General features: G+C 35.7%; 2 protein-coding genes across 3 annotated transcripts; both read right to left on the bottom strand.

Annotated features, from left to right (window-relative positions):
- Positions 1-1296: 1296 nt before the first annotated feature.
- On the bottom strand, positions 1297-12275 carry slc39a8 (solute carrier family 39 member 8). Its single transcript, XM_067421943.1, has 8 exons — positions 11625-12275; positions 10533-10707; positions 9693-9862; positions 9429-9551; positions 9164-9340; positions 6634-6838; positions 6300-6484; positions 1297-2684 (listed from the first exon to the last, which is right to left on the bottom strand). The coding sequence occupies exons 1-8, from the start codon at positions 11772-11774 to the stop codon at positions 2535-2537; spliced, it is 1335 nt and encodes a 444-aa protein (XP_067278044.1). The 5' UTR covers positions 11775-12275; the 3' UTR covers positions 1297-2534.
- A 1129-nt stretch (positions 12276-13404) lies between these two features.
- Positions 13405-23187, bottom strand: manba (mannosidase, beta A, lysosomal). 2 transcript variants are annotated; one of them, XM_067420872.1, is made up of 17 exons: positions 22823-23187; positions 22644-22738; positions 22181-22286; positions 21854-22027; positions 20558-20681; positions 20286-20452; positions 19969-20073; positions 19733-19884; positions 19491-19608; positions 19312-19398; positions 18353-18520; positions 18053-18271; positions 16432-16596; positions 15998-16142; positions 15734-15879; positions 13975-14235; positions 13405-13783 (listed from the first exon to the last, which is right to left on the bottom strand). In XM_067420872.1, the coding sequence occupies exons 1-17, from the start codon at positions 23039-23041 to the stop codon at positions 13553-13555; spliced, it is 2682 nt and encodes an 893-aa protein (XP_067276973.1). In that variant the 5' UTR covers positions 23042-23187; the 3' UTR covers positions 13405-13552. The 2 variants fall into 2 exon arrangements, with proteins under 2 accessions (XP_067276973.1, XP_067276974.1); XM_067420873.1 differs by lacking the exons at positions 22181-22286; positions 22823-23187 and having other exon boundaries at positions 22644-22728.
- Positions 23188-24136: the final 949 nt, after the last annotated feature.

Here is a 24136-nt window from a genome sequence, read left to right as displayed (position 1 = left end):
GTCCTAAGTATTTTCGAGTGCTCAGTCAGTGTGATATCCTAGTACATCTTGGTTCGTTTTAATGTATTACTTGCTAATCAACAACTGGTAATAACGCTGATAGGTTATATATTAAATAGGCTACATACACCTTTTACGTTTTTTAATCCGTTCAGACTAAGGGATATTTAAGTACATTTTAAATTAAGAGAACTTAGCTAGGCTACTAACCAAAGATACTACATTTGTTATTAGATTTTTTATAAACTGGTAGTGTAGCGCGCAATGAGGAATATACCCTGCGGCTCAATCAGCTCCCTAATTCACTAGTCAGGGCACTGATCAGGACATAAGTCAATGGACTGCCTCCCTGATCAGTGCCCTAACAACTGAACTAGGGGGCTGATTGAGATGCACCCATCTGTCTAATCTGAAATTCACTAATGGTCGAAAGTATCATTGTCTAAAGTCTCTAATCATATGAACACTAGCGCCGTTTAGTGGACACAAAAAAGGGAAATATGGTGATAGAAATCTTTGTGTGTGTGTGTGTGTGTGTGTGTGTGTGTGTGTGTGTGTGTGTGTGTGTGTGTGTGTGTGTGTGTGTGTGTGTGAATTGCTGTTAAATTTTAAGTCTTACAAACATTTATTTTAAAAGTTCAAATTATAGTTTTGTATAGCAACACAATCTCAAGCAGAAGCAATAGCTATCATTGTAGGACATGCAGTGGATAGTTGACAGCAAGACATTTTTATTTTTACACTCTAAAAATTAATGCAGGCAAGCTGTTACCACAATGTTTGCAAGTTAAAAAATATATAATTTAGTGATTTAATTCAACCTTTTAGGTTGCAAACATTATTTTGTTGAGTTATATTGATAATATTGATCATTAGAAAAAAAAACAAAAGTTGTAGAAACTAAATTAAATTATCTTGACTGGGTAGTGTTTTTATAGTTCCCAGCATTTCTGTCATGGTGAAGTTTCTGAGGTTACCATTGTGCTAAAGAGACTTTCTGAAGGTAAACACTACATTGGTTCAATAAGCAACAACTCATTTTTTCTTAATTTAACATTAACATGCTAAATATGTTTGCTATGCTAACTGTGGATTTGAACTAAAATAGGTGATTAAGCCGTTCCAGGGCTTATGTAGTTTTACTTAATTGTTTTTTAATACTCAACCTAATGTGTGTTTATGTAACAAATTAAGTTAATTAACTCAATATAATTTATTGGTTGAACATGATTTGTTGTCATAACTGATTTTTTTCAAACTGTTGTTGTTTAAAAAAAATATTTTTTATAGTGTGGATTTACAAACAACAGACCAAAAATACAATATACAAAAACATATAGTAACACACAATATCACTTCATATCTCAAATAATATCAAAAGCCAACAAATAAAAAATGTGTCTCAGTCAGATTACATTAAATATATATAGTTCTTATATATAATGCAATGTCATTCCACTCTGTGGGGGCAGTAACAGAAAAAGCCCCATCAACTTGGTCTTTAAACGTGAGTGGCGAATTAATTATTGATGTTGTGATCTGAATTAGTTTTACTTTAAGCAAACTACAATGTTCTGTTTAAATGACTGTCTGACCAGTTTTCCTTCTCTGCCATTGTCATTATTCTCAATGCCACTGCATTTGAAACCATTTCCAGAGTTGTGCTGACACATGATGAGAACAGTTTTAGTGAAACTCTGGGTTTCCCTAACATGATTTCAGTTCATGCAGCTTCCTAAATATAGCTGAAATGAACCCATCATACTAAACCCTGTCATAATATTCTATCACCAAATGAACCTTGTTCCACTACTCACAAATCACATCTGAACATTTACTTCCTGTTTGTCCAGGTTTACTTAGCCTTATCAGTAACAACACTTTCAGGTTTAGATTACAATTGTGCCCAATTTGTTTCCTTATGTTATAAATATTTAATGACTCTTATCAGGAGGTCAGTGTAGCAAAAAAACATTGTAAAAACATAACTGCAGTATCCTGATGTGGACACACACACACACACCCACACATCGAAGTAAATACTTTGACAAATATACGTGGATTTTAATTCTAAAAGTTCAAATGGATTTCCCCAAATACATTTTGCATGACAGAACCCAGTTTGAAACCCCATTCTATCTCATACACATAGATGGAAATAAGGTTTAAATACACTGATTCTTCCCCCCCAATGGAACAAGCTGTAGAAAAGACACACATCTCTTCCTTGATGTCCTTTAGTTAAAGACTGTGTAAACATGATACAGAGTCTCACACAAAAGGTGCTGTAGCATTGGCATTTGGACTACAAAGCTGCTCAGATACTCTGTGCTAGGCTGCCACAGCCACTGAGGAATTCCTCCCCACACAGTGGGGTATTGTTGCCAGCTCACATCGGACACTAACACTTAAATCACACAAAAAAATCTCTTTAAACAATATGACAAAACTCCATGTCCGTCTCAAGTTTTTGGTTTCTGGCACTGAAAACAACTGTTCTTTGTTTTGCTTCATTTTCATTCAATTATTTCTTTCTACCCCAGATTGATATCTCCAGCAAACAGGGTAATAAGCAGAATTATAGTGAATCCGGTGAACAGCCCAGCATTTTGGATCAGGAAGAACACGACCCTTCCTCGATAGTCTTTGGTATGCGCTGCCATGATACTGTTCATCTCTGGGAACTGGAAAAACAGCACTGTGATTAGACATTTAAAGAGGCTTTCTGGAATACTTGATTCTGATCAGTCATGGCCTTTTTGGGCAATTTTTACTGTCAGCCATGACAACACTGTTTGCTCATCTGGGTAACTGAAACCAGTGCTACTTTCATGTCACATTTCACATCACAGACTTGCTCATTCTTGGCACCATCTTGCATTTCAGTTATTGTTTGTAGTGAAAATGATCGTAGACGTCTTTAGTATTAATATCACCATAATATTGTTGCAGTGTTTCTTTTATTGCATGGTGTCAAATAATGCAAATGTGCACAAATGCATGGTGTATAAGCAATAAGCTATCAGGCTAATCGGGTATTTGTATGTTATGCTAGTACTTAAAGGGATAGTTCACCCAAAAACAAAAATTTGATGTGTATCTGCTTACCCCCAGGGCATCTAAGATGTAGGTGTGTTTGTTTCTTCAGTAGAACACAAATTAAGCTTTTTAACTCCAACCGTTGCTCGTATAATGCATGTCAATGGGGTGTTTTATATGAGAGCCACTATGAGAGTAAAAGCACACAGACATACGAATCCATATTAAACCCTGCGGCTCATGACGACACATTGATGTCTTAAGACACAAAACAATTGGTTTCTGCAAGAAACCAAACACTATTTATGGTATTTTATTTAACCTCATATCAGACGAATCTCATCCAGTTTCCCAAAGCCATTACTTCCACCGAAGAAGGTCCAAACAACAGAGCGATCATAGACATGTATACATAGATGCCTCATTTCCTCATTTGACCGATCCACGCAGGCACTAATATGTATATATGTATATATATATATATATATATATATATATATATACATACATACACACACACACACATATATATATATATACACACACACACATACAGTGCCTTGCGAAAGTATTCGGCCCCCTTGAACTTTGCGACATTTTGCGACATTTCAAGCTTCAAACATAAAGATATAAAACTGTAATTTTTTGTGAAGAATCAACAACAAGTAGGACACAATCATGAAGTGGAATGAAATGTATTGAATATTTCAAACTTTTTTAACAAATCAAAAACTGAAAAATTGGGCGTGCAAAATTATTTGGTCCCTTTACTTTCAGTGCAGCAAACTCTCTCCAGAAGTTCAGTGAGGATGATCCAATGTTGGCCTAAATGACTAATGATGATAAATATAATCTACCTCAATCACACCTCAAGTGTGCAATCAAGTCTCCGTATAAATGCACCTGCACTGTGATAGTCTCAGAGGTCCGTTTAAAGTGCAGAGAGAATCATGAAGAACAAGGAACACACCAGGCAGGTCCGAGATACTGTTGTGGAGAAGTTTAAAGCCGGATTTGGATACAAAAAGATTTAAAGTTACCAAGCTTTAAACATCCCAAGGAGCACTGTGCAAGCGATAATATTGAAATGGAAGGAGTATCAGACCACTGCAAATCTACCAAGACCTGGCCGTCCCTTTAACTTTCAGCTCATAGAAGGAGAAGACTGATCAGAGATGCAGCCAAGAGGCCCATGATCACTCTGGATGAACTGCAGAGATCTACAGCTGAGGCGGAAGACTCTGTCCATAGGACAACATTCAGTCGTATACTGTACAATTCTGGCCTTTATGGAAGAGTGGCAAGAAGAAAGCCGATATCCATAAAAAGTGTTGTTTAAAGTTTGCCACAAGCCACCTGGGAGACACACCAAACCTGTGGAAGAAGGTGCCCTGGTCAGATGAAACCAAAATTAAATTTTTTGGCAGAAATGGAAAAGGTTATGTTTGGCGTAAAAGCCAAGTCATGGTTTGGGCCTGCTTTTCTTCAGCAGGGACAGGGAAGATGGTTAAAATTGATGAGAAGATGGATGGAGCCAAATACAGGACCATTCTGGAAGAAAACCTGATGGAGTCTGCAAAAGACCTGAGACTGGGACAGAGATTTGTCTTCCAACAAGACAATGATCCAAAACATAAAGCAAAATCTACAAGGGAATGGTTCAAAAATAAACATATCCACGTGTTAGAATGGCCAAGTCAAAGTCCAGACCTGAATCCAATCGAGAAACTGTGGAAAGAACTGAAAACTGCTGTTCACAAACGCTCTCTATCCAATCTCACTGAGCTCGAGCTGTTCTGCAAGGAGGAATGGGCAATAATTTCAGTCTCTCGATGTGCAAAACTGATGAGACTTACCCCAATCGACTTACAGCCGTAATCGCAGCAAAAGGTGGTGCTACAAAGTGTTAACTTAACGGGGCCGAATAATTTTGCACGCCCAAGTTTTCAGTTTTTGATTTGTTAAAAAAGTTTGAAATATCCAATAAATTTCATTCCACTTCATGATTGTGTCCCACTTGTTGTTGATTCTTCACAAAAAATTACAGTTTCATATCGTTATGTTTGAAGCCTGAAATGTGGCAAAAGGTTGCAAAGTTCAAGGGGGCCGAATACTTTCGCAAGGCACTGTATATATGATCGTGTCAGGTTTTTTACCTTCTTTGCCAGAAGTAATGGTGTTGGGAATATTAGATGAGATTTGTCTGGTTAAAAAAAAAAAAAAAATACTGTTGGGTTTCTCACAGAAACCGATCGTTTCATGTCTTGAGACATCAATGTATCGTCACGAGCCGTATAGTTTAATATGGATTCGTACGTCTGTTTTTTTTTTTACTTTCATAGTTGCTTTATAGAAATACACCCCATTGACATGCATTCTACCGTTTGATTTAAAAATCTTCATTTGTGTTCTATTAAAGAAACAAACACACCTACATCTTGGATACCCTGGGGGTAAGCAGATAAACATAACATTTTAATTTTTGGGTGAACTATCCCTTTAAGCTAACTAAAAATGGACATTCAATGGTCATTAAAACATACCTCCAACGACATATAACGTGATTTTTATAGGAATTATAATCAGGCACTAAAGAGGGAACCTATTAAAAGTTCTTTGAGCTAATGGGATTGTTTGGGGTCCTGGAGACCTGATTTCAAGGGAGGACCTGATTTGTTTTCACTCCAGGGCTTTGGCTATAATTGCATTATTCCCTAGTATCCAGACTATATAGTAGGCAAAAAGCAGTATGTGACAAAAGACACATGACTAAATTCACAGTACTTATTAAAGAGTAGGCAAAAAGCACCCGGCTGACCTACATCTTCCGGCGAGATTCTGAAGTGTGTGTATGATAGACGCTTCACTATCCCATGAGGCCATGGGAGAGGATTTGTGAATAGCGGTGACATGACAACCGACGCTGGGAGGTCACGTGATAAGGGCAACATGGCGAATGTAGTAAATCCAGATTATAGTCATACTACACACGTTCATACTATATAGAATATACTTTTTAGTGGCTGTAAAGTAATTACTTATTCAAAATAAGTACCTGCTGATGAGAGTATGCGATTTCGGATGCAGGCAAGTTGTTTTGTACACTGCAGTTGTGGATAAGATTATAAAATGATTTCAATTCAAATCAATATTTCATGGTGATGTTTTATGCTGAGTTTTAATAAGTGGGATGATGTACAGTCTGACAGTCATTATTGTAACTCATTTGAACATTTTAGAAGTAGAGTAAGATGTCTCACCATGTCTGCAAGAGAGATGTAGAGGAACATTCCTCCAGCAATGGCAAATATTGCATTTGGAGCAAAACTGCTGCCCAGCAGGATCCCCAAGGCAAGACCCAGATAACAGCTCATCGATGACAGCAAGTTAAAACACAAAGCCTGACCAACGTTCATGCCCGAGTTCAACAAAATCACAAAATCACCTACAGAGAGAGAGAGAGAGAGAGAGAGAGAGAGAGAGAGAGAGAGAGAGAGAGAGAGAGAGAGAGAGAGAGAGAGAGAAAATCTGACTTAAAAATTCCATACATTTTTTTTTTTCCATTTGATGATAGGTCTCTATGCTTTGTTTTACCTAGCTCATGAGGGAACTCTTCACAGAAGATGGCAATAGAAGTGCTGAAGCCAGTGAGTAGAGAGACTGTGAATGATGCTCCAATGGCCACACCATCTATGAAGTTATGCACGGCATCACTGACCGTGATCATCCATGCCACAGTCTTTATATTAGACATTCCATCCCCTTTAAGCCAGCGACAAGTTTGTAAAATGCAAGCATTCTGCACAAATGCAACACAAAATAGACTTGGTTAGAGGCCGTTCTCTCACCAAATACGTTCACATAGAACGTGTTTTGCGACTTCTCACAATTCTGATTTTTTTTCTCAATTTTAAATTTTTTGGGCCCTATTCTAAAAATCTGAACGTATGGTCTGAAGCGAACGGCACAGACGCGCTTAGAGCGTGTGTATCAAGGGAAAACATCCAAAACGGTTGTACCCTAGCCATGGGTGTGTTTTGGTGTAATGTTCAATAAACTAATCAGAGTGTCATCTCCCATTCCCTTTAAAACCCAGTTGCGCTTGTACCATGGCGGATTCTTATTACATGAGGGAATATGCGAGCAGAAAGACTAAACACTTCTCCAGAGAGGAATCCATTTATTTTTAAAGGTATGAGAATTAGCCCTAGACTTAAAAATTGAATTAACCATGGCATAGTTGAATAATAATAGTTCAGTACATGGACATCACATACAGTGAGTCTTAAACACCATTATTTCCTCCTTCATATTATGTAAATCTTGTTTGTGAAAAAAAACACGGAAAAACTGATTTTCAGGCGAACGCCAACTGTGACGCAATCACTGGGGATCATTAATATGTATGCCCCCAACATTTGTATATGGCAGCACATGCGTCACGCGAGGATAGCGAAAATGGCAGATCATGGAAATAGAGGTTATGTTCCAGGCTGTGCAGGGGACATGGGGACTTTTCATACCCTTAATATTATTTCCTGCCAGTGCTGTCATACAAATCAACAAAATATAACCGTTGATACATATGGAAACCCCCTTTGTCGGATAGAATTATAATTTAGCCTATAGGCTATTTTCATCAACAACACATAACTCAGGTGCTAACGTTAACTATGTTAATTTATTTGCTTACAGAGATTGTTCACTCGATCCTTCTAGCTAACGTCATCTCCACCACTTAAGTTGAAGCGGTAGTAATTTGACAAGGCATCGGCAATTTGTAAAAAAAACAACAACAAAAACCCCCCTGTAGGCTACAAACAACATATTTGTACGCTAACGTTACCCAGTTCGCTGTTTAGAGTTTGTGATTCAAAGTGAAGAAGCTATCATTGTAAAATCAAACGGTGACGCATTACAGTGATTAAAATGTTTTTTAAATGTTAAAAACAAAGTTGTGACTGCTGACGATATGAGTTAACATGTAAATGTAGGCTGAAGTATAATGTAGGCTCAACCATAAGGTTGGATGCATAATCTCTCCATGATAGACAGTATACGGTAGATGTGTTTCTGTCATTGAAATGAGCCACAGAGAAACAGCCAATCAGAGCCGAACTCAACATTAATATTCATGACCTTTCCAAATAAGGGAAAAACAGACCATTACATCCTATAGACAATTTCTGCGATTGTAAATGGAAATTAAAACCATATCTGGACAATTTTAACCCTTAAATAAGTTGCATACCCTATATGTAGATATTAGAGAACAATTTAAAATATTGTTTCAAGTCATTCTAGGGCACCTTTAATACTTAAAAATGTCTGTGTGCTGCTGCCCCTATGTGTCCCTATGTGTGTAATAAGCGGAGCAGTACACATACACGTTGTGCTTCCGCCTATAGGCACATATTACTAACGCTCTCATTAAATAACACAAAAAATAGCAACGCGCCAACAATGCGTTTTTAGACCAGCGAACAGATGGGAGCAAGTGCATTTGCTATTTAAACAAAAATGGCCGTGAAAATCATAAGTGCTTCTGCCTGAAACTAGCAAAAAACACTTGCATCGTGCCTGGCATCGCATTGCACCGAGTGTATGATAGGGCCCTATATCTCGTAATTATGAGTTTATATCTAAACTTAAAATGGCAATTTTGGAATGCTACGTCATGCGTGAGACTCTGCAAAAGACCACTGTTCCACTGTTTTTCATTGTAAACATGCGCTATATGGCCGTATTTGGCCACTGCTGTTTTTTCATTCCACTGTCCTGTATCGCAAGAACTCATTTTACTGCATGCCAGATCAATAATGTTCTGTAAATCAATAATCTTTAATTGTTTAATATTTATTGTACCTTTGCAACATCAGGAAATCATGCACAATATCGGGAGAATCTGGTAAACATCTCTAAGTACTATCAGGGAAATGGTTTATAATCATACATGTTTATTCTTGTTTGAACCTCATGTTGTGTTCTAGTCACGTTGACCTGGAGAGGATTTTCTTTTTCCTGAAAATGCTATTTAATGTTATCGCATTGGACTTACCGTCTTTGCTCGCATAGGGTAGACTTTGTACATTATAATTATAAACAAATGAATTTTGTGTGTTACCTGTTCAACAGCTGGACTCTCATGTGGGTTGTTGGACTTTTCATTGATATAGTTAATTTCATGATTAGTGTTGTTTGTAATGATGTCACTGCTGATGTTGCTTATGACGATGTCATTGCTAAATGTGGACATACTGACATCAGATGACTGCAGGGGGGGGAAATGACTGTGTCCGAGCTGCAGGAGAGGTGAACCATTAAGTTGAGGTCAAAAACCAGCTCAGTCTGTTCAAGTTAACAATGTCCAAACCCGTCTAAGCTCTTACCTCTGTATCTGCTTTCAGTACCATCTTTAAAACTCGTTCAGTAAAGAACAAAATGTAAAACCCGCCAAAAATACCAACTACGTTCAGCACATAGTCATCATCTCTGGGATCTAAACCAAGTGCCTGCCAAAAACAAACAAAAAAAACAATTAGGACTGCATGCATGAAGATTTTGAGTCATTTATTTATGACTGCTTTTGTAACTTTTGTAAGCATTTTTTTCTGTCATATATCATCTCATGATCTCACTATATTACAAATTACCTCTGGGATAAGTTGCAGTACAGCATTTGAAAACAGTGTCCCAATGGCCAGTCCAATGAAGTACGTCAAGACTTTTGGAAAATATGTTTTCTTCGTCAAGGGCACTAGAAATAAACCCATCAGAGCTGCCAAGTTTATCACAGTCACAGCCAAGAACCCATAACCCCAAACTACAGGAAAGAGGAAACAGAGTTGAGGAATGAATTTACATACAGTTAAGGCATACAGAAAATATTTTCATTAGTTCAATTCAAGAATCGAAAAAAACAAAAACAATTGTAGATTTAACTTATGACGCAACTTGTTCTATCCCAATACGGAAACCTAATTTTATTATGAAAGTGAATTAAGTTTCTCTATTGGGATGCAGTAAAGTAAAACACTATCTCTTGTACAGTGAGGACATCATTACCATATGAAATGGGATCAGACAAAGAGTTTTTTTTTTCCTGCATGTGAAATGAGAAACTGATGCTGTAAAAGTTCAGATCCTTTCAACAAAATAAGATCTGATTCACATTGCGTGAATCAACAATGTGATGATGGGTCAAAAGAATCTGTGATCAAATGTGAATGATAAGAATATTAACTTAACCATCATGATTCATAAGTTTCCAACCACAGACAAAAAAACATACTGTACTATAAATACACTTTTCAAACTCAAAACAAATAGGCTACTAATCTGTAACTCCCAACTGATATCAGATTGCATATTTCCTCGTTGCTCAAAAAAAAAAAAAAAAAAGAAAAAAAAAAAAAAAAAAATTAATTCAAGACACCATACAATCTGTTTGCCACTTTCACTAAACTGAAAGGGTTTGCGTTAATCAAACTCACCTTTGTGATCAGGTAATGAAGCAGATTCATTATGGTTTGAGGGCAAGAAGGAAGGACAAGCAGGGAGCAGGACCTGATTGAGAATAGCTGGACACATCAACTCCAGATCATTGGGATTGACCACAGAAGCATTACCCAAACCAAAGGCAGACAGCAACTCTGACAAAGATGAACACTACCAAGAAAAGTGTAAAAGGACATCAGCCAAAACATTTTTCATTCAAAGTAGGTCCTATTACTAGCAACATCAGATACAAATATAAAGTGTGACTTGCAACATTTTGTAGTTCATTTATTCAGGGTTTCAACCTTTATAGACTCAGTCCCCCCCTACGTTCATTAAGAACATTATTATAATAATTATAATAACAATGTAATTTAAAAAAATAAATAAATGTTTTATTGAAATAAATTACATAAAATAATCTGTAATAGATCAGTATTTATCCATAAGTTAAACATATATCTATATAACCTATATCTCTATATGCTTATGTTCTTCTTTTCATAGTCATTAATTTAAGTTAAATGGATGCTATATTTTACAAAATTCTATTTTTTTTAAGTATTTTATTCTGATTTTGAACAATACAAAACAACATAAAACACACCTAAAGAATCACAAAAATAAAAGACATACACAAAAAAGTAAAAATAAATAAATAATATAATGTATAACACCCAAGAGACAAATCCTTGAAGGTTTTTAATAAAAAAACAGGCCAAAATGCAGGATTTTTAAAGGCTAACAAAAAGGAAGCGGGGACAACAAAAACTGAAACATTTAACGTTATTCCTTAAGGGGGGAAAAAATAGGAACCTGTTTTCCGTTGCATGATGAGTCGACTTATCATGCAACGTAAAAACAGGTTCCTATTTTTTAGTCCCACTACTAGCCAAGCAGTAGCCTAAATGAAATCATCTTCAACAAAAACTAAATAATTTTCTAAGCTTAATCATTCCATAAATGGTAAACCGTATTCAGACTGATACTCTGATACATGTAAAACATGTTGTGAAATAGCCTAATGGAAGAAGAAAGTAGCAGAAAAAGTGAAATGAAAAATATGAGATGGACACACATTTCCATACCTGTGTGTTCTTCAGCGGGTTGGCGTCATCATCCACAGATGCCGCGCGGCGGCTGGTAATGAGGTGCAGAAAGTTCTCCAGGTTTCCCGTGGACAGCGAATTATTTTCACCGTAGAATCGCAAAACATTTTGGAAAAAAAGTTCCTCCATATTTCTATCCTTTAGATATGAATAACTTTACCGAGAACAAGTTTAATGCAGTCGACGGTCAAGGCGGAGGGGGAAACCTAATTGTTTCATTTCCTTTTCGGGAATGATTTGCAATATCGCGGACGTGGGGTGGGAGTAACAAATATATCTGTTTTACTAATCAGAGTAAATCAGTGATAGTAGCTACACCTCTGACGCGCCCCTTCCATACGCCACCACTGAAGGTCAAAGAACCGCGCGACAAGCTACTGCTCAACCACTGCTTACAAGCCAGCTAGCCCTCACTCCCTGTGTCAATGACGTCTTTGTTTACGCTTTTCCAGACTCTCTTGCAACGTTTTCAGGTCTGACTTGAGTAACTTTCACGCTATCTCAAGGTATAAGGAAGTTACAGCCATTAAAAAGAACAGAATCCCAATATTTGCCCAATATTTCTCAATGAAGCCTATTTTACTGACCAATCATGACTTTGTGTTTTAAAAAATGGATACATTCCACAAAGGTTTTTCTATAGTTAGAAGATATATATATATATATATATATATATATATATATATATATATATATATATATATATATATATATATATTAGGCTTGGGCGGTATCCAAATTTTGATACCGTCAAACCTCCTCCCTATTTTACCTTGGTATACGGTATTACCGTGAATAATTAAAACATTATGATGTAAGGCTCAGACAGCGTCAACAAACTGTTGGCTTGGCTTATATATATATATATATATATATATATATATATATATATATATATATATATATATATAGGCCTATATTTTTATTTTATTTTTTACATTTGAGCCCCTGCCCCTGAGAAACTCTCTGCACGTTTTATGCTTACCGTTATGAGACAATTGTCAGACAATTGACTTTTTTTTTTGTGAGTCCCATGTCCACTTGATTTTTGTGGAGTTCATGCTTATTGCTTACATTGCCAGCTGTGTGACAAAAGGCAATATTACAGCATAGTCCGAGGGTGCGCTCGGTTTTTCATCCACGCAGCAGTGAGTGGATGGTGGTTTCGGATATGCGCCCTTAGGTTCAAGGTATTTCCATCTCTCGCGGTCATCTTTTTGTTGCACAATTTGCAAATTGCCTCGTCTGTATTTACCGTCAAAACCCAAAATACTTCCAAACTGCAGAAGTTGTGTTCTTTTTCGAGACTGAATAACTCAGTGCCCGACTCGCCGTCTTTTCCTCTCTCTCTCTCTCTCTCTCTCTCTCTCTCTCTCTCTCTCTCTCTCTCTCTCTCTTCCACGCTGTCACAACAACGCATACACATATTTAGGCATTTAATAAATAAATAGTATTTAATATGTAAATAGTTTAATTAGTTCAACTTATTAAATATTTAATAATTAATTGTTGATCAGCAATATGTAAGTTGATCTGTTTTTTGTTTTTTTGACGGTTTGACGGTATTGAAACTGATACCGTTGCTATTTTTAGATCCCGCGGTATACCATTTTACCGTATTACCGCCCAAGCCTAATATATATATATATATATATATATATATATATATATATATATATATATATATATATAATCCGTTCCAAGTAAAGGTGACACTTTACAATAAGTTAATTCGTTAACTAACATTAACAATAAGTAATACATTTGTTATAGTATTTATTCATCATTTTTTTTATCAGGGCCATCCTGAGTACAGTACAAAGTGCCCTGTAAACTTTTATACATTTCATTTTGTATAGAAGATTATGGAGAAGCTTTCCATCAGAGAATCTAGAGGCATCATAAAATCAGTAGACATCTCTGAGAGATGTGATATGTAAATTGGCAGTGATTTCTCCAGCAGTGGTGGGTCTCCATGCTCCAAAAGTAACTGTGGATTTTTTAGACAGCATCAGGAAGCCATTGACATTAAAGTGACCGGGAACATCATCAACATCCAGCCAAACATAGAGAGCAGGAAAGGAGCAGTAGAGAGTCACGACAAAGTTCTGAACAATTCCATCATCCTTTACAGTAAACTGCAATACACAAATAAAAAAAAACCTGTCAGGTCAAATGAGGGATTCGTTGTCCTAAGAAAAAGCACCAGATGTAATTTACATTCAGTAACATCTCTGTGAAGAAACACATTTTAGGAATGTAGTAAATAAGTGAATTCGCAGAAGCGAGTGCATTAGTGAATGGTGTGTGTTGAGAATGTGTCTCTCACCGTGATGTTGGGTTTCTGTAAACCTTCTGCAAGTCGTGGAGAGCTAAGGAATATGTGATTGTGAGGGCTGATCATTTGACCTTCCGGGCTACTGAGATGAAAGGTGACGATGCAGGAGCGCCGTGTGCAGTTCCCACATTGTGTCAGGAGAGCAGAAATAGGATGCTGAAACACAAGGGTGCTCCCTCCTGCTTTTATTGTAGTCACATTAGACTCTAAAGAGCACACAGCATTAAAGCTGCTCCAGCTGTATAATTTCACCTGTGTGAACATACATATAACATGACAAATATTAATCAAAATTCATAAAATGTACTAATGAAAGTAAGCACAAAAATAAAAGCATTTTTACGCTATAGTACTAGATGTGGTTTGCCCACAACTGAATGATTTACTAATTCACTCTCAAAAATTAAGAATGAAGTATAGGGTTTTTCTCACTTGAAAATTTAACCCTGGGTTTTCTTGCTTCGAGTTTCACACTGTTCATAATTTACCCGGGGTTTAAAATTAATCCTGGTTATATATAAACTGATGTTTCACTCTATACGTTCCTCAACCCTGGGTTAAAGTTCTTATTTGCATATTTGCTGTCAATGTCATTGATTGGACGAACGCTGCACGCAGGGCCGTAGGGTCAAGTCAGTGCTAAATAATAATAAAAAGTCAAAATCAGTGCTGCCTCAAATTAGTTAGGGGGGTTCTGGGGAATATTTCGATTTTATTGATCTACATATGACAAATCTGCGACTGTCCAAAGCATGTGAATATGAGACATGTGATTGGGTCTTGGTTACAAAGCATTGAGACATTTTAAAGCAGCGGTAACACTATACTTTTAGCACATGAAATTTCCACCACACTGCAACAGTCATGATTAATCATCACACTGAATTCAACATATAACAATTAGTAATATATTCAAAATGTAAAAATATACAACCTACTTGACTTTATTGCAAAAGTATGTTTTCTTTTAATTCAACCATATCAAATCACGTCTTCAGGTGATGCGAATTCACAGGTCAGAGTTCACCAAAAGTGGACTTTTGAATGCAGCGAAATGCATAACTTTTCGCATGAGCTTGCGAGGGTTCTTTTTCACCTACTCTTTTATTAGTACTTTGAATTCTGAATTCAAAAGAATACTTGTTTGCATTTTCAGATGCAGCCAAAGGAACGACAAATGTAGTGTGACCACTGTAGTGTAAGGATTAGTTCATTTCAAAATGAAAATTTCCTGATATTTATCACACCCCAATCTCCTTCCAAGATGTTTATGTCTTTCTTTCTTTAGTCTTTTTTTTTAGGAAAACATTCCAGAATTTTTCTTCACATGATGGTTTTCAATTGCAACCAAAATGTTGAATGTCCAAATCAATGAAGTTTTAAAGATGTTTTGAAAGGCCTTAGAGGCTTTGCGTGATCCCAGACGAGGAATAGGGTCTTATCTAGTGAAACGATTGGTCATTTAAAAAAAAGAAAAAATAGAAAAACAATATATATATATATATATACTTTTGGATGACCTTGGATGAAAAGAGGGTGAGTAAAATATCAGGAAATGTTCATTTTGAAGTGAACTTATCCACGGTGCTAACTCTGGGGTGCTGAGTCTGGGTAAAAAGCGGAGCTAACCACACTTCTTAATTACAAGTGTGAAACATTCCTATAAATGTAAATTAATGTCATTAATGTCATATAATTTGTATAATTATACTGTAAATAAAATAAAAAAACAGTCAAATTGCCATCTTACCTTGGCTTTGACATTGTGCTGATCAGAGTGGCTGTCAGAGACGGCATACATCAGCAGATGTCCCTTATCCTCAATCCCCACTGAGAGTATAGGAGCATAAAAATCTGTAGCCCAGTAGTGCAGCATTTTCCATTTACCACCAAACTCTGAGAGTGCGAGAGATTTCCCAGTCAAGAAGCATACTCTGACTTTGTATACTCAATAAATGACCATTAAAATATATATATTATATATATAGACGAACAGCTATAGTCATTCATTTACCTACAGAGGACCAGGATGGCCCCTGCCAGATGTCATTGAGCTGCCAGTAAAGAGTGCCCATTGTATAACTTTTGCCCTCAATGACGTTACTGCGGCTGCAGCGGTAGAATTCTGTTTGAATCTTCACACACTGTGCCTGCATCACCTGTTCAAACCAAACAGTGTGATATCAGGCACATATCCAGGAAAACATTTGACATATTATCAATGCTGCCATTCAAAAGTTTGGGGTCTGTACGATTGTTTTAAATGTTTTTGAAAGAAGTCTCTTATGCTCATCAAAGCTGTGTTTATTTGATCAAAAATGCATTAGAATTGTACAAATGTTATTACGATTTAAAATAAGTTTTCCATTTCATTATATTTTAAAATGTAATTTAATTCTGTGATGGCAAAAGTAAAGCTGAATTGCAATGCATATATGGTGTGTTCACCTGGGTGATGTAAATAGTGTCTCTGTATTTCTGCACTGGGTCTGTGCTGTTGGGGAGAATGTAATGTAGTTCTGCTTGCTTTAGCATCTGCTGATTTCCATCTTCATGATGTTGCCGATGAGATGAGAAATTGCTGCTGAAATCCCAGTCTGAAGACACTGAAACCTGGTTGGAGGGGAGATGTTGAAAAACAAGAGGGCTTAACATTCATTCCCTTGTTAAAAACTAAGTGCGCTTAATTGTATTGAACGTGCACTTGTAGTGTACTTCAATTCTTAAAAGTATGTATATTTTTTTTAAATGTGCTGATACAATAATATAAAATAAAGGGCCACTTGGGTGTACTTGAATTAACACAAAATTAAAAGTTTTACTGTCCAGTACTATTTAAATCATCAGGTTTAAGAATCTTTTGTTGTGTTAAAGAAGTACACTTATTTTGATATGTTGGCTAACATACTAAAGAACATGTAAAAGTCCTTGATTATAATTTTAAACGTATATTGTTATTTGATATTTAAACGTTAATATATTTTAAATGTACTATAATGAATCTTCAATTCAAATATGTTATTACAAATATATTTAAATGCACAAAATAAACGTTTAATTAAATTACATTAATGTATATTAACCATATTTCAAAGACTAGTAATTACATTTTGTAATTCTTTTTTAGTAATTACTGAAATAACATATAAAGATGTACTTTATAAGGGAATAAAAACATCATCAAAGTGACATCAGTAAGTTGATTAGAATCTCTTAAAGCAAAATACATTTTGGTCCAAAAATAACAAAAACTACGACTCGATTCAATAAAGATTCAAACTGTAATGAATCAGCGGATTGAGTCATGATTCGAATCATGAATCAATCCGCTGATTCATTACCATATGAATGTTATTTTACCAAAATGTATTTTCGATGCTTCAAGAGATTCTAATTAACTGATAACTGATCACATATGGACTACTTTGATGATGTTTTTATTACCTTTCTGGACATGGACAGTATAGTGTACATACACTTCTATACACTCTCGGACTAAATATAAAATATCCTTAACTGTGTTGTGAAGATGAACGGAGGTCTGGAACGACATTAGGGTGAGTCATTAATGACATTAATTTCATTTTTGGGGGAACTAACCCTTTAAACTAACCCTTTAAGTCCTACATAACTATGGGAGTTCAGCTAATAGTATAATATAAATTTAAACTAGAATACATTTTCATTTAATTCAATTGTCTGAAAACATTATATTCAGTTCACACTTAAAGTTTATTCTTTCCATAAGTATTCTTTTTATTATTATTTAAATATTCTAAAACGTGTACTGCTTTTTCACAAGGGTTTCAATAAAAGATTATGAAGGCCAGTTTTACTGTACTTATGAACAATGTGCTCTGATGAATTGTTGAAATTGGCTCAACCAATGGCATGCATTTGGGGTAGGACTACCCACTACTGGCATAAAAGGGATGCACTTCACCTTTAAAACTAGTGACATTAGTCCGGCCTAACTCGGCTTTGGGGTCACAACAGTAAACTAGTAACTTGGTGTTCCAAACTTTAACCTCAGAAAGCAGGTAGACTTTTTAAGTATTAAGTGTAGTACCTTACTAAGCGTGGACAATGAAGGCCAGGACTGGAACCCATACTCTGAAGCAAAGCGTGTGTGAGGGAAAGCAGTCCAGTCCCAGCAATTGTTATAGTAACTATAATAATGAGTGTCTCCAAAGTGGGGGTCATAGGGGTCATGCGCCACCCAGCCTTCCTTCTCAGACTCAACCCCATTGGTTGGGCTGGACACTAGAAAAGGACGAGTGCTGTCTTCCTAAATTAAAGCACAGTATTCATTGATACGACTTAAGATAGTACTTTAATGTAAGTCTGTGCGCATGCATCTCAGTCTCACCTGCAGCACAATGTCTCTGATGTTCTCAACATACAGATTGACATAATCTTTCACGTACAGTGGCCGTTCAGCAACAGGTATGTTGAACCAGTCAGTAGCAATAGCAGCTTCATTCTCATTGTTCCCACTCCAGATGACCACAGAGGGGTGAGATTTTAACCGTCGTACCTGAAACATAATAAATATCCATAAAAGAGCAAACAATGATTGGTGGGCCAGTGAGATGATCATTTTTTGAGCATCAGCTCTTAAATGTAATCAAGGAATACATAAAATTACCATTTATACATATATATTATACATTTCTTCTACAATGAGCTTTTTAAATTTTTGAAATAAAATGAATTCTCATATATTTTTGAAGGGAATAACAATCAAACTGTCATGCTGCATAATGAATAAATATTTCTATTTAGCTTTAATTTATTGTAATTTCTTTTTTAATTCTTAGTCATTTCAGTATTTCAAATTATTACAGTTATTTTATTTCAGTTATTGACGGTAAATTTTCTCATTTAGATTTTTTTGAAGTTTTTTAAATTTATATAATAAATAAATGTTTTTTTGAACATTTTAAGATGTTATTAAACCATTTTTTCATAATTTAATTCACTAGCTTGCAGACCTTCATGACTGGTCCATAAGCCTCTCAGAATATCACATAATTTTATGAAATTGCCTAAATGCATGTTATAAAACATGTTTTGCGGTGCGAAACTCCAGAATCATCATTATATTTGTACTAAAAAAATATTTTTTTTGAAAGAAAGATTAAAGTGTGTACACTATTCAAGATTTAAGGAAATGATTGTTTTATGATATTTTAGAATCATTCCATTTTAACTTTTCTTGAAAAAGTTATTACAGTTATTCCAAACACTCTTATAGGTCATTGGCCCTTTTATTTGTCATTTATTTGATGTGGACACAGAATCTAAGAGAGTATTGTGTATGCAAACCTGCTGCGTGACCTCCTCTCTCACTGTCTGTATAAAATCCTTCTCTGTAGGGTACAGCGCACAGGCAAACATGAAGTCCTGCCAAATCTTAAACAAGAGCAAACAAATAAATATATCCATTGCGTTTAAAGCAAGTCACAGATGATTTTATATCACAGGATTTTATATAACAAGCTTACCATGATTCCATACATATCACACAGGCTGTAGAAGATGTCTTGCTCATAAACTCCACCACCCCACACTCTTAAAGCATTCATATTTGCCTTCTGTGCAGACCGGAGCAGGATCGTGATCCTGAAATGCCAATCCAGAAACATGACAAGACGGCTAAAGTTTGAAAGTGATTTCACATTAAACAGAATTCACCTAGCCACTGAGCTAGTTTGCTTTATTGTAGGTAGGCTGTAAATCTTCTCACATGTCAGTGGTAACCTGGTCCTGAAAGGAATGAACAGGAATCCAGTTTGAACCTTTCAGGAAAATTGGTTTCCCATTAATCCGGAAGTAGAAGCTGAGGCCAGGGGAGGAGGGTATGGGCTCCTGGATCAACTCCACTGTGCGGAAAGCAACCTGAAACAGAACACCCCAACACAAGAGTGAAACGATGCAGACTGAAGCAAGACAACAAATAAGAACAACAGTGAAAGACGTTACCTGTCGCTCAGCATTAAATGTCTCTCCAACCTCCAAGTTGATATCTATCTTCAGGTCATAGAGAGGTTGCTCTCCATGTCCAAATGGCCACCACAAACTGACACTCTTGAAGTGAACAAACACATTATTTATCATTTATATATATATATATATATATATATATATATATATATATATATATATATATATATATATATATATATATATATATATATATATATATGTATATATATAGTTTGATATAACATCTGAAATGAGGAATAAGGGATGATATGATTCATAATGGTCATCATCAAGAAAACAAGAACTGATTTCACCTGGTTGACCTGGGAGACAAAGGTCTTTCTACTCTGCCCAGGTGTAAGAGACAGTTGAAATTCCTCTGAATGTAATAACGGTATGGACAGAAGGACAAGACCCTTAGACGCAACAAAAACATCGAAGAACAATTCCACTTCAACATTCCAGCTTGAATGTGCTGAGTCTGGATACAGGGAAATACAGAAAGACACATGGAGAAGAATATGGGAATTTACTATTCTATTAATGTCTAAACCCCCTTCTCATTCATATGCAAATATGTGTGTACCATATTTTGGAACTGTGGTCAAACTTAGAACCCTTAAAGTGTTGAAGACTTCCAGCCGAACTCCCTTCCAGATGCCCAGAGTGGGGAAAGATGGACCCCAGTCCCAGCTAAATGAGCTTTGAGCCTTAAAACACAGAAACAAAAAGAAAAAAAATCACAATCATTTTATTTGTTTATATTCATATAATTAAAATAAAGACAATACATATATGCAATGTTTATATTTACAAAACAATAAATCAAATCCAATGTATTTAATATCTTTAAAAAATAAAAACCTTATTTAAAAAAATACATTAATTATAATTAAAGTAATTAAAATGATCATTTCTCTCTCTCTCTGTATTATATATATATATATATATATATATATATATATATATATATATATATATATATATATATATATATACACACAAATATATACAGTGGGGCAAAAAAGTATTTAGTCAGCCACCAATTGTGCAAGTTCTCCCACTTAAAAAGATAAGAGAGACCTGTAATTTTCATCATAGGTACACTTCAACTATGAGAGACAGAATGAGAAAAAAATCCAGAAAATTGTCCACATTGTCTTGATTTTTAAAGAATTTATTTACAAATTATGGTGTAAAGACATGTAAAGCTCGCTCAGGGCGGGTCTGTGTTGAAACGCTGCAGTCAATAAACTATCATGAGTGGGGCGTTCGACCGTGTGACTCCACATGTCATACGGCTTGATGTGAGAGAAGGGAAAACATAAGAAGATTGAAAAAATAAACAAAAAACACTGGATGGATTTTTATCATTATAGGATGGTTGTATACAGGCACTGCCAACACACATTTCCATATAATCCATCCTAGGACTTCCATCCTGGGACTACGGATGGAAATTAGGTTTGTGCTAAATCCGGTGTATTTCGTCAATTTATATTGTATGTTCATCAATATGCTTTGTCCCATTCAAATAAATAAATAAACACAATCAACTTGTAAAACAGCATGTAGCATTATATGACCCCTTTAAATAGTTATGTACCTACATTACAAAAATAATGGCAGGACTACAAACAAGCCTTTCGAGGCAAGTGTTTTCTGTTGGAGAGATGAACTCCCTTTGTAGTGGACTTTGTGCTTTGTAACTATGCAGATTGTTTACATGCAAACAGCTATTAAACACTAAACTAGGAAGAGTATAAAAAAAAGTACTGTATAGTAGGTTCCCTCTAACCTTAGTACTTTAACAAAAGAAAAAGTATCACAGCCTACTCTAATGAACTATTTGTGTTTATGAATGTGACATCATGGTTCTTACCTTTCGGATAAAGTTAACATGACACTCTCCTTTCTGTACAGGAGGTGGACAATCAGGTGGAACCCTGTATTCAGTGTGGGCATGACTCTTCTGAGATGCATAAGTCACAGCTGACATAATCAACACCTGGAGAATATTCTCTTGATCCTTGAGCAATCCAGTAACTTCAAAATCCTGAAGACGAAATATTTATTTATTTAAATAAAGCCTTGTGCTTTTTAAGGTGAACCATTATTATTATGTTCAAGTCTATAAACATACTATACTATACATACAAAGAGCAATTGGAAAAACATGTGCTTGCACACAAAATGGTTATTTGTTTACATATCTGCGAAACATATTGTCTGTCTTTCCGATGGCGACTCCATTGAGCAAAACGGTAGAGATTGTGTCGACTCCTTCAAACACCAGGACGGCTTTCCCTTTCCCTCTGTAAAGAACAAGTAGTATTTTACCCGTGGCCTTATCTAAATGATTATAATTATTAAAAGCAGAGAATGCAAAAGAAGTGCTGCACCGGGTGTTAATTCCTTATCTTCCTGCTCTTTGGATGTACGGAATGGTTCAACTCAATAAATAAAGAATTTCCAAGGTACTCGAATTATGTAGAAAAAGTTAAAAAGCCTTTAATTTATCATGGCTTAATCTTATAAAAACAGGTGACAAGTACACCTATGCGTTGCGACTTACAAACCTTGGAAATTCTTTATTTGTTGAATTGTAATTATTGTATACTTGACATTCTAGCTCTGGGTGAGTGGTACAAATCAGAGGGTTTATGACATACCTAACATTAGTATGTAATGAGAATGATGTAGTGTAGGTCCAGTTGTCAAGTGAAATCCATCTGTAGGCTAGGTCATTAAACCTATAATATGGGTCCTGTTGACACAGAATAAAAACAGTGTTTGGACTGTTCATAACGACTTTGAATGAAACAATGTAAATGTGTCTGTTTAAATGTACCGAGATGAATCCCTGACTCTGCAGAGCAGTATGAACACAGCCCGGTACCTCAGCACTGAGATAAATAGATGAGTTTGAGTTCAGCAGCTGCCATTTGCCGTTCAGAGAGATAGTATCAACTCCCAGACTGGGGCTTTTCACTTCAGACGCAAATGTACTGTCAAGAAAAAGGGCCTCTAAAAGGTAAAAGCACGCAAAAGACCGTACCGCATGATTCATGTCTATTGATCATGGCAAACTTTACACTACCAAAGTCATCTCTAAATTACGTTGTTAAACCACGGGACGTAAAAACAATAGCATAAACACACCACCCTGGTGTTTTCTGTCTATGCTGCTGCACTTCCTGCAGTAGCACAAGAACGGTCAGCTGCTCTCTCACGTGGGAGCAAACATCCGGTGGTGTTAAGTTAAGGGTATGTGGTTCGAAGTGAAATTCTGAGGGCTTTTATTATGTGTGCACTTTGGTTCGACCTCATAACGAGAATATTTTAAATACATTCACTGCGTTTATGTATTCGTGCTGCCAGTAGTGGCTTTTTGTGGGTTTGAAGGCGGTACGCATTCACGCGCTTTACAACGAAAAATATGAGTATGTCACTGTCAAAGGAAGTGAAAATGATTCAATCACTTGAAAGATTTGTTCAAAAACACAATTCGTTCATTAACAAAACACCAGTAGATGCAATTTTAAAAAATTGTTTCATTAGGAAACATTTCTGAAAAAAACCCAGTTAATTTTTTTTTTCCCATTACCTCTGAAAAGTAAACGATTAACACACAATGCTGGATGATATCCCTTTTTAATGCTATATCCAAAAAAATTATCAAATAGCTTTTTCTGTAAAGGTCTCCCAAGTCTGGAACATGTTGCCAATTGAAAACATAGCAGTACATGATATAAAATATTTAACAAAGATATAAGCACTGGTTTAAGACTAACCAAAGCTGTAGATATTTATATTTTGTTTTAATAATTTATTAATGTTTCCAGGGTTAGGTATGTATTTGTATGCATGTACTTAATCTAGTTACAAGTTTTAACCTAGTGTAAGCAGGGATGGCAGTTTTTTTGAGGGACCTGAGATGCAAATTAGCACATGCTATACTCTGTGCAATGCATAATTTTAATGTTTTTTGTACGGGCCCTATTCAAATAAACCAATAAATAATATAATAAAAAATTATAAAAACAAATTTCTCAACAGGCTTGCAAAAAATCAAGATCATCTTAATTGTGTTTTTCATCTTAATCTTATAATAATAAATTCCTTGGTCCATACCAAACCGTATAAACATTTTTTAAAACTCTGA

The sequence above is a fragment of the Pseudorasbora parva genome, chromosome 17 (assembly GCF_024679245.1).
Source record: "Pseudorasbora parva isolate DD20220531a chromosome 17, ASM2467924v1, whole genome shotgun sequence".
NCBI classification, from domain to species: domain Eukaryota; kingdom Metazoa; phylum Chordata; class Actinopteri; order Cypriniformes; family Gobionidae; genus Pseudorasbora; species Pseudorasbora parva.
This window is presented reverse-complemented; position numbering and strand designations above follow the sequence as displayed.